This window comes from Orycteropus afer, unplaced genomic scaffold (genome assembly GCF_000298275.1).
Source record: "Orycteropus afer afer isolate SDZICR_OR568_19922 unplaced genomic scaffold, OryAfe1.0 scaffold00079, whole genome shotgun sequence".
In the NCBI taxonomy this organism is placed as follows: Eukaryota; Metazoa; Chordata; class Mammalia; order Tubulidentata; family Orycteropodidae; genus Orycteropus; species Orycteropus afer.
Genome location: NW_006921666.1, coordinates 8,411,893 through 8,423,703, shown reverse-complemented (window position 1 = coordinate 8,423,703; position 11,811 = coordinate 8,411,893). Strand labels below are relative to the sequence as shown.

General features: G+C 41.7%; 1 protein-coding gene across 1 annotated transcript in view; it reads right to left on the bottom strand.

The window, feature by feature from the left end:
* The window catches only part of ENTPD5 (ectonucleoside triphosphate diphosphohydrolase 5 (inactive)), a 33,655-nt gene that overhangs the window by 12,051 nt on the left and 9,793 nt on the right, over window positions 1-11,811 (bottom strand). The window contains exons 4-10 of the mRNA XM_007941376.2: window positions 10,397-10,472; window positions 10,093-10,128; window positions 9,720-9,808; window positions 9,321-9,400; window positions 8,620-8,681; window positions 3,398-3,499; window positions 1,979-2,119 (exon numbers count right to left, since the gene is read on the bottom strand). Coding sequence (XP_007939567.1) covers window positions 1,979-2,119; window positions 3,398-3,499; window positions 8,620-8,681; window positions 9,321-9,400; window positions 9,720-9,808; window positions 10,093-10,128; window positions 10,397-10,472 — 586 coding nt within the window. The remainder of the gene's footprint in view (window positions 1-1,978; window positions 2,120-3,397; window positions 3,500-8,619; window positions 8,682-9,320; window positions 9,401-9,719; window positions 9,809-10,092; window positions 10,129-10,396; window positions 10,473-11,811) is intronic.

The window sequence follows — 11,811 nt, the reverse complement described above, 5'->3', positions numbered from 1 at the left end:
TTTTTTTTTTTTTTTTTAAACCGAGTTAAATTGTTACTCAAGCATAACCCATTAAACCCATTGCTGTATAGTTGATTAGGACTCATAGTGATCCTGTAGGACAGGGGAGATGTGCCCCATGGGGTTTCTAGGGCTGTAATCTTTATGGAAGCAGACTGCCTCATCTTTCACCCACAGAGTAGCTGGTGGGTTCAAACCACTGACCTTTTTGGTTAATAGCCAAATGCTTAACCACTGAGCCTCTATACTCAAGTACACAGGTCACAAATATTTCCAAACATGAAAGAACTTTGTACAAACAGTTCCTGTGAATACTTCTTACAGAAATTCCCAGAGCCAATCAAGAGATAAATATGGAAACTGTGGTAACAGCTGGCAGTTCTCATATAAATGTAGGACTAAGACTAAAACAACTGCAGGAAATAAGCAGAATATAGATGTTGTAAATGATGATGACGTAGAACTAATAAAACTAACAAATGCAGAGAAGAGCAGAGTAAGAGTGGGCAGTATCTTCAATAGAATGGGGCCAATATATCATTTAAATAACAGGTGTATTTAAACGTATAAAAGCAAATAACAAAACTACTACTATAATACCACCAACCAAAATTTTAGAAACAGAAGAAAGGTAGGAAAGGTGAGAAGAAGCAAATGCATCCTAATTTCATTGTTTATGATGGGGAATCAATAGATACTCGCTAAAAAAAAAGACAAAATATATAAAATAGAATAAAATAAAATAGAACTAAAAATAGAATTAAGGACGTCTCACTTAGGAGAAAGAACACACACTAAACAAGACAAAATCTAACAAGCCATTTAAAATGATTAAAAGATGATGGAAAATTAAAAAAAAAAAGACATTAAACTCAAAAAGCATAACCATAACCAAAAAGAAGACAGTCAATTTCATCCGTCATGTCACTAAGTGTAAATGGTATACATTAAAAGAAATAGGAGTCCTGGTAGCACATTGTTTAAATGCTTGGCTGTTAACCCAAGGGTTGATGGTTCAAATCCACCAATCGTTCCACAGGAGAAAGATGTGGCAGTTGGCTGGCTTCCTTAAAGGTTTATAGCCTTGGAAACCCTATGGGGCAGTTCTACTCTGTTCTACAGGGTCACCATGAGTTGGAAATGACTTGATGGCAACAGGCATTAGAAGAAATGAAATTTTAGACCGGAACACAAAGTAAAATCCAACCCTAAGCTGTATACATGACAAACACCTCTAATCAAAATGACTGAGAGAGCTAAAGTAAAAGGCAAGCTCAAGGCAAGGCAGGCAGATGAAAACAGGGAAAGGAGAGGCCACAATCCTGATATGGATGAAGTTGATTTCAGGGCAAAAAGCTTTACACAAAACAAGAGGACTGCTTTTGAACAAAGAAGATGCAGTCCATAATACAGATCTAATAGCATTGCCACTAAATGATACAGCATATAACTTTAAAAGCAAAAATACGGGAAAGATAGGAGAAGCAAAAACATACTAGTAAATAGGAAATTATTTCTTATCTCTGAGGCCACAGCAGCTCATACATACACTCCACATCTAAACAAAAGTATTACTTTTTGTGATAAGAACAAAATGTTATTAGAAAGGAGCAGGAGGAAACTGGGATGATGCCTGTATTATCTCAAATGTGGAGATGGTTTCACAGGCATACACACATGGCAAAACTCAGCAGAGTTTCCACTTTAAATGTGTGCATTTTAGTGTATGTCACTTATGCCCTAATAAAGATGCTGAAAAAAATAAAGACTTTATGTATAGTTGTTTAAGTCACCTTTTAGCTCCAAAATATTCTAAATCATTTTCCACTTCCACTTGAGTGACTAGGTCATTCCAACAGCCAGCACCGGAGAAGAGTCGGTAATCATCCCTAATAAAGCATTTCATATACCCTTTTCCCTTCACCTTCCCTACCCCAGCCCTGTTTCCTCTCTGGGCTGATTCCTGGAGTCAACTTACCAATCATGTCTGTGTCAACAGCTCGATCATAATAGTAAGAGAAGGCATAGAAGGAGCTTCTCTGGACCTCATCTGGTTGGTGAAGCTTTCCTTGTACCACCCTCTGCACTTCAGCATAGCAGGGCTCAAAGCCCATCTCCCCTGCCAGGGCAAAGATGCACAGGGATATGGTGAGAAAATGGCAGAGGAAGGGCCACTATCAGAAGCAAGCTGCTGGAGCCAATAAGATCAAGGAAAGCAAGAGGAAGCTGAGGTTCAAGACAAAAGGGCTTTTGAGCAAACTTTTGTAGCCTCACTCCTTTCCATGGCAGCTCCCCTCCCTAATCTGTATTCACCAAAGACAGCTATAGCTGAGCTTGAGCGGCTGCATCTAGTATTATGTTCCATGGTATTTATGAGCAAGTATCCAAGAGATCACCTGGATCTTTCACTGGGAAATGAAATTTCTTCCTTGATTTCAAGGCCTGTGCCTTTTATAATATTCGATAGTCTTCTTACTGTCTTTTTTTTTTTTTTTTTTTTACTATAACTTAAATAGCTAAACATTAACTTAACCTGAAACATGTTTCACCTCGCTTGAAGGCAGAGGCCTTTTAGTGCACTAGATCTAGCGTAACAAATCCAAGGCCAGGGAAAGACTGCAGAACAAAGAGTGACAGCTGCCTGTTTGCTGTCAGTCACATTATTCTTTGGAAGTATACTAAGATTTATTTGGAATGAGTCCCTGCAACACAACAAGTTTTTACTGAACACTGGAAAAGTTTCTTTTGGGACTTGTGGTAGTTAAGGTTGTATGTCAACTTGGCTGGGCCAGGTTTTGAGTGGCTTGGCAGCTGGATATAGTTATTCCCCATGATGAGGCTGGTAATCAACTCCATGGTGGAATCTACTGTGAGCAGCTGAGTAGATGCCTTAGGGATGTGGTCTGCTCCCAATAAGTAAGGAGAAGCTTTAGGAATGGCCTGCAGCTTTTGGCACGCTTGAATCCTGCATGTAGCTAAGTCATTGTTCAGCAGCCTGCCAGGTTGTCTGCCCATCTTGGGACTCTTAATAGACCCGAATCAATGGCCTGCCATATGGTTTGGTAATACTGGGATTGTGCCTTTTTACTAGTTGACCTTGGATTTGTCAGCCTCAGCAGCCAGCAGCTAGTGAGTGAAGAAAGCCTCCAGGTTCAGTGGGCCAGGAACAAAAGGCAGCACTGAAGCCCAAGGCTGAGGGGCTTTCACCCAGCCCCTAGAGCCTGGCACTTTGAACTTGGACTTCTAAACTCCAAAACTGTAAGAGAATAAACTCCTGTTTGTTAAAGTTATCAATTTGTGGTAAATTCTTTTAGAACAGCACTAGGTAACCAAAACAGGACTCTTCCAGAACTAATACTGTCAAGGTAATTTTAACCAGTAGAAAAACATCACTTGCCTTCTTGGTTGCCACCATACTGGTATTTCACACCCCCAAAGATCCATTCTGCTTCCAACCATCTTGGTAGACAGGCACTTCGGAAGGTCTGTCCATCAATCCCTGGAAGAAACCAGAGCACAAAGTTGTATGACACAAGGATGTGAGAGATAGTAGGAAGGGCAAGCAAGAAACCACTAGGGGTCAAAGGAATCATGAGGGTGGCAGGGTCTTAAAATCTTACGACTATATCCTATCACAGGAATTCTTTTCTTTTTCTTTTTCTTTACAGTTAAGTGGTTTATTAAGGAAGTAACAGGGTACAACTCGGGATCAGGATCAAAGTCTACACCTCAGATCAAAATCAGGAAGCATGTAGGCAAATTCTCCCTTCTTCCGTGTATGACTCTAAGCTACTCTTGGTAGTGAAGGCCTTCTCTTGGTCCCTTTTAGCCTTGCAAGCAAGCATAGGCCCTTCTCTGCTATGCACGCCTCCTCTCAGCCCCTGGAGGACAGGCTCCTTTTGGCCCTGCCATCTGTCAGCTCCAGCTCTGTCATGGGGCCCTTCTGGGCCTATTGTTGCTGGCTCTGATGCCAGGCTCCATCCGGGCCTCTTGCTGTTTTCAGTATTATAGCCCTTGACTTGTGTTGCGGTTCTTTTAGGAGCTTCCTTGCCGCCTTTCTCTTTCTGCTTTTTCCTTTCTGCTGTTTTCCTGCTGCTTCTCTCCCTGCTTCTTTCTTTTCTTTTAATTTTTATTGTGATTTGGGTGAAACTTTCCAGAGCAAATTCATTTTCCATACAGCAGTTCATACACATTTTTTTCATGACATTGACTGCAATTCTTCAAAATGTTAACAGCTCCTTTTCCACTTCCTCCCCGTAGTTACCTCTTCCCTGTGTTCTTCCCTCTCATGTACTCCCTGCCCCCAGCTGTTTCCCTGTGCAAACACTGACCTTCTGTTCTCCTATATCACAGGAATTCTTAACTAAAGGTACACAGGTGGGCTTTGTGGGGTGGTGAACCCCCATAACCATAGGTAAATTTTTGTGCACATGTGCATTTGGTGGAGGGGACCATAGCTTTCATCATATTCTTATAAACATCTAAAACCCACAACAGAAAATTTTCTTCCTTTCTAAAAAAGGAAAAAAATACTTACTATACCACCTTCCTTGCTGATTGTTGTAAGGCTTAAATGAATTACACCTGAAGATACTTCAGAAACTAAATTCTCAAATGCTAGATAATCATCACTACAATAATACCTTACTATAAATGCCAGCCACTACTTGTCTGTCAGCTGTTGCATTGTGGTGGCTTGAGCAATGCCATGATGCTGGAAGCTATGCCACTAGTATTTCAAATACCAGCAGAGTTAGCAGACAGGTTTTAGCAAAGCTTGCCAACTCTGACAGACTAGGAAGAAGGACCTGGCAATCTACTTTGAAAACTGGCCGATGAACATATATGAATAGCAGTGGAACACTGCCTGATATAGTGCTGCAAGATGAGCTCCTCAGGTTGGAAGGCACTCAAAATACAACTAGGGAGAGCTGCCTCTTCAAAGTAGAGTTGGCCTTAATGGCCTGGATGCAGTAAAGCTTTCAGGGCCTTCATTTGTTGATGTGTATGACTCAAAAGGAGAAGAAATAACTGCAAATATCCAATAATAATAACCACGTGGAACATACAAAGGAAGAATTTAGGAAAACTGGAAGTTGTGAAAAATGAAATGGAATGCTTGGAAATTAATAACCTAGGCATAAATGAGCTGAAATGGACTGGTATTGGCCATTTTGAATTGGACAATCATATGATCTACTATGCCAGGAATGACAAATTGAAGAGGAAAGGCATTACATTCATTCTCAAAAAGAACATTTCAAGATCTATCTTGAAATACAAAGCTGTCAGTGATAGGATAATATCCATACGCCTACAAGGAAAGAATACCAGAAAGATGTTTACCTGTGTTCTAGTGACTATGCAAAGGCATTCCACTGTGTGGATCCTAACAAATTACGGGTAACACTGCTAAGAATGGGAATTCCAGAACACTTAATTGTGCTAATGCAGAACTTGTACACAGACCAAGAAACAGTCACTTGAACAGAATGAGGGGATACTGCATAGTTTAAAATCAAGAAAAGTGTATGTCAGAGTTGTATCCTTTCACTAAACTTATCACATATGTATGCTGAATAAATGATCCAAGAAGCCTGACTATATGAAGAAGAATGCAGCATCAGAATGGAGGAAGACATGTTAACAGCCTGTGCTATGCCGATGACACAACCTTTCTTGCTGAGGACTTGAAGCACTTACTGATGAAGATCAAAGATTACAGCCTTTAGTATGTATTATATCTCAACATAAAGAACACAAAAATCCTCACAACTGGCCCAGTAAGCAACATCATGATAAATAGAGAAATATTAAGTTGTCAAGGATTTAATTTTACTTGAATCCACAGTCAATGCCCATAGATGCAGTAGTCAAGAAATCAAATGAATCAAAGGTAGATGGAAAAAATTAGTCCAAAGGATGAAGTGACAGTGCCAACCGCAGCCTCTGTGACCCCGAGACCAGAAGAACTAGATGGTTCTTGGCTACCAATGCTGTGCTTGAAAAAAGTTCGCAATAGGAGGTCCTGGATAGAGTGGAGGAAAATGTGGAACAAAACTCAAAATCATAAAAAGGGCCAGCCTTACTGGTCTGATAGAGACTAGTGGAATTCCTTAGACTATGGCCCTTAGACACCCTCTACCTGGAACCAAATTCATCCCTGCTGGCTCAACTTTCAGCCAAATGAAAGGCCTATAAAGTGAACAATAACCATAAGGGAGGTACACACTCCATATAACAACCAATCATACATGATCGAAAGGGCAGCATTTGCCCAGAGATAAAGCTCAGAAGGAAGGAAGAGACAGAAAGAAGGAAGGATGAATGGAAATGTGAAACACAGGGAGGACGTGGGAAGAGTGCTGTTATATTGTGGGGATTGCAATTAACGTCATGAATCAAACTGTGGATGAATTGTTGAATGGAAAACAAATTTGCTCTGCAAACTTTCACCTAAATCACAATAAAAAGTTAAAAAATAAATAATGTATTGGATTGGGTAAATCTGTGGCAAAAGACCTCTTTAAAATGTAAAAAAGCAAAGATGTCACTTGAAGACTAAGGTGTGCCTGATCCAAACCATGGTATTTTCAATCATCTAATATACTTGTGGGAGCTCTGGTAGCATAGTGGCTAAGACACTTGCCTGCTCACCAGAAGGCTGGCGGTTCAAACCCACCAGCCACTCCTCGGAAGGAAGGTTGGGCAATCCTACTTCCGTAGTGATACTGCCTCAGAAACCCAAGGAGGGGTCGCTATGAGTCAGGGCTGACTCGACGGCACATAACAACAACAACAACAACAATATACATGTGGGGGAGCTCTGGTAGCATAGTGCCTAAGGCATTTGACTGATAACAAGCAGGCTGGCGGTTCAAACCCACTAGCCACTCCTTGGAAGGAAGATTGGACAATCTACTTACACAGAGATACTGCCTCGAAAACCCAAGGAGGGGTTGCTATGAGTCAGATCTGACTAGATGGCAGCGAGTTTTATTTTTTTTTAATATACATGTAGGGAGCTCTGGTGATGCAGCAGTTAAAATATTTGGCTGCTATCCAAAAGGTCAGAAGTTCAAACTCACCAGCCACTCTAGGAGAAAGATGAGGCAGTCTGTTTCCATAAAAATTTACAGCCTTGGAAATCCTGTTGGGCAGTTCTACTCTGTCCTATAGGATTGGTATGAGTTGGAATTGACTCAATGCAGTAGGGCAGTGCATCTGTTTTTTTTTGTTTTTGTTTTTGCTTTTGTTTTTTTCTTTAATTGTGATTTGGGTAAAAATTTACAGAGCAAATTCACTTTCCATACAGCAGGTCACATACACTTTGTCTCATGACATTGACCACAATTCACCACAATGCAACAGCTCCCCTCCCACTTCCTCCCGACAGTCACCTCTTCCCTGTGTCCATCCATCCATGCACCCCTGCCCCTGAGCTGTTTCCCTGTGCATAAACAGCCCTTCTTTCTCCAATGATTGTTCTCTCCAAAGAGTGTATCTACCTCAGGTTAATGTTCAATTCATATGCCTGTCTTTTGTTTGGCTGGAAGCCACACGTGTGGGTTCAAATCCAAACCTGAAGGGCAGCTAGGGGCCATAGTCTCTGGTTCCACCAGGCTCTACCAGAGCCATCTGGTTTTTTTTTTTTTTTTCGTTTAATATACATGCAAAAGCTGGAGAATGAATGAGAAAGACTGAAGAACTGACGCCTTTGAATTATGGTTTGGCAAAGAATATTGAACATATCATGAACTACCTAAAGAATTAACAAATTTGTCTTGGAAGTACAGCCAAAATGCTCCTTAGAAGGGAGGATGATGAGGCTTTGTCTCACGTATTCTGGACATACTAGCAGGAGGAACCAGTCCCTGGAGAAGGACATCCTGCTTAGTAAAGCAGAGGGTCAGTGAAAAAGAGGAAGACCCTCAATGAGAGGGGCTGACACAGTGGCTGCAGCAATGGGCTCAAACACAGCAGCAATTGTGAGGATGGCGCAGAAGCAGGCAGTGTTTCATTGTGTTGTACACAGGGTCACTATGAGTCAGAACCAACTCAGTAGCACCTAACAACATAAAAGCCAGGGACTGTACCAACTGCATTAAATGCAAAACATCATGCAATGTGAAGAAAAGGGCACAGAAAGGTTAAGTAAACTTGCCTCAAATTATAAAACTAGGACTGAACCCAGTTCTTCCTGACCTCAAAAGCTGAGGTCTTAACCCATCTACCAACTGTGAGTTGACGAATGGAGTTGTTCAGCTATTCCACCCTGCAAGTGAAACAGACCCTGCTTTCTGCATCTCCCTCATAAAGTTAAGGACTTGAATAAGCTCCTGCCAATTCACTATGAGCCTTGAATTTCTGTTAATACTTCAGTTTCCTGATCACAGACTGTCAACTCTACACAAGCAAACCTCATTCTAAAAACGACTAATAACATATACCAACACATCTGAACTTATAAAACAGGAATTTACTATTAGGTCCTTTACATAACATATGCTCCCCAGTTCAACATAACCCATTCCTATATATGGATCACTGCCAGTGAAGGGAAGAGTTGCTGTATCAGTGTCACTCTCACCATTTCCCCAACCCAGGTCCCACACGAACCTTCTGTCTCCAAGGCTCCCAGCGTTGCTAGTCTTGCAGCTTTCAATCCAAATCCCAAGTAACTGTAAAATATAGGATTTACCAATTTCATGCTGCTCCTGAAGTTCTGCAGCCCAAGGCTACCTCTTTCAGAAGCAACATGGCATTTACAGCAACAGAATGTTTCCTTGTCTCTCTGGAAGGAGGAACACCTTGTTCTGCTTCTGTGACTTACTTCATCCCATGTGGTCAACAAGAGGCAATTTCTGCAGTTTGGGGCAAGACTATGCAGCCAGAACTCCCCACGCTTTGATTTAAATGCCAGAAGACAGTGATAATTCGTAGGGTCCCAACCTGAGAGAAAAGCTCTCATTATTTCAGTGTTCAGCCCCCTGGGATCAAATTCCAGGCTGTATTTTGAATATCTGAAGGCAAGCTCAAAGGACATGTCATGGAGCGTTGGCTTAGCCTTCTCAGTGTTTCTTCCCTCTAGAGGAAATTCAGTTCTTAAATTATGTAATTTTGAGGCCAAGAACAGAGGAATCTCTTGGGTCCCCCAGGCTTTAGTAAATTAACTAAAGTTCTTTAGTTGATAGCCCTTAGGGTATTGGCAAAGATTTTCTAAGGCTGATCAAATGCACAAGAAATATGAAAATATTTTTTAAAATTAGGAGACCCACCCAACACACAATATTCTTCTTCTTCCCTGTCCCTCTCCTCACCTATGTGTATAGAGTTTATAAGTGCTGTTAAACATCTCAAAGGTAGTGAGGTAGCCCCTAGGGGTTTGTTTCAGGGTCTTCTGCAAATCAGAAAAAGCAAAAAGATTATTCAGGATCTGCAATTATCTGAAGATGTTATCACCACCATCCCTGTTCTTCCAAAACATCAAAGATAAAGGAGATAGATTAAACTGTTAATCCCACAAGGTTTGAAGAATTAAAAGGACTCTGAACAGTGAAGAGGCCCAGATTACAAGTGGGGAGTTCACCCCATCAATAACTGATTCTCCTCAGCCTACCGGTGGTAGAGCTGCTGTTTGAAAATGGGGTGCCACCTTCTCGGTGCCATTCTATGTCTACATGTATGTTGCTTAACAGACCTTCATGTAAATGACTTACCTCAAACTGGGGCAGGAAAGTGATTTGTGTGGAGGCCCCCCCGAGGTCCAGGGTCCCCACAGTCTCCTGGCTGTGGCCATGCAACTGACCTGTGAACAAGAGTCAGCTCTGAGTCCTGGATGGCCCAACATTCTGCCTGCAACTTCTCTCCTGCGCCAGAGGCCCACTGGAGGTATTCCATAAATACCCCACTGCTCCGCTCCCCATAGGGCTGCAGGTGATGCCAACCTAGAAGGACTCTTGCTGCAGCTGTATACATTAGCTTCCTGCCTTTCATTTTTTAAATGAAAGAATACAGGCAAGAAAAAGATTTTTACTTTCCTGATGTGTGAAACCCAGTTAAGGTCTTAAGATAAATTTGAGAATGTATTACCTGTCAGAAAATTCACAGAAACCCAAGCTAATATGCCTAAAAAAGAGAAAGACAAAAGGTTACATCTCAGAGCATTTTTTGCTCTCCCCTGCCTCCAGCTTTGTCCTTTCTCTCTTTAAATTTCATGTGTAGACTATGAAATTCCTTCTCTGTCCTTCCATTGCCTGCTATCCCATTCTTCCCACTTATTTGTTCCTCCTTCTTTCTTTCTTTCTTTTTCTTTAGCATTCTCTCCCTTCCCTAGTTCCTATAATCATTGACTTTAACCCCCTCTCCCAAGAACATACATTGACACCTCTCCCACCTTCATAGGATCCGTCCATGATGCTAACACTGTCATCTGGTACCAAGAAAGGTGACTTCTTGAAGACTTCCCTTACCTAGAAAAAAAGGAAAAAAACCTGGATTCTCTAAAGACAGATTTCTATATTTCAGTTGTGTCCTATTAGGCTTAGAAAACCACTCTCCTCATTTTCCCTAGAAAATAGAATTTTAGTGGAACATATTCCCTTTCTCCAAGAAATGGTAGAAGGTACTTGGAAAGTCATTAATAGTACCTCACGAAAAACAAAAACAAAGGGATTCCTATGACTTTAAAATAGATCTAAACCAAATCATTTGGATTTATAGGTGAACTAGAGGGAGCTCTGGTGGTGTAGTGCCTAAGGCATTTGACTACTAACCAGAAGGCTGGTGGTTCAAACCCACCAGCCATTCCTTGGAAGGAAGGGTAGGCAACCTACTCCTGCAGTGATACCACCTTGGAAACTCAAGGAGGGGTCGCTATGAGTTGGATCCTACTCGATGGCAGTGAGTTTGGATTGGTTTGAGACCTAGAGAAGGTCATACATTTGAACCTATCAGTTCAAATCAGGATTCTGTAATTTTTTCAAAACACTTGATTAATTCTACCTGGGTACATACCAGAAGCTAGAAGGACCCTTTCCCATTCTACCCCTAAGATGAGCAGATGAAACTTGGTGCTCCAGGAAAAGTTCTTCTGTCCCCTTGCCCAAATTCTGCAGGTCTTTGCCTTCCTGATGAGGGAGTTCATGTCCAAGGGCTACATACTCTGTCACCAGCCCCTGTCAGATTCTGGCACATGGCTGGGCCCTCAACAGTCTAGAGACCCCATCTTAAAAGCTTATAAGCAGCCTTCTAGATGCAACGATGGGTCTCTCCTCATCCAGAGCAAAGAAGAATGAAGAAAACCAAAGATGCATGGAAACAATTAGTCCAAGGGACTGGTAGAACATGCAATCCTCAGCCTGCATGACCATGAGACCAGAACTAGATGGTGCCTGGCTACCGCTGTCAACCACTTGGAGGAGGATCGGTGCAGGAGATCCTGGATAGAGTAGGAGAACAATGTGGAACAAAACTCAAAATCATAAAAAAATGAGTTTTGTTCCACATTGTTTTCTCTCTCTATCCAGGATCTCCTGCATAGATCCCCCTCTGAGTGGCTGACAGTGGTAGCCAGGCACCATCTAGTTTTTCTGGTCTCATAGTTGTATAAGCTGAGGATTGCATGGTGTACCAGTCACTAGGACTAATTGTTTTCATTAATCTTTGGTTTTCTTCATTCTTCTTTGCTCTGGATGAGGAGAGACCCATCATTGCATCTAGATGGCTGCTTGCAAGCTTTTAAGATCCCAGTCGCTACTTGCCAAAGTAGGAGGTGGAACAATGTTTTGTGTAGTATGTTATGCCAATTGA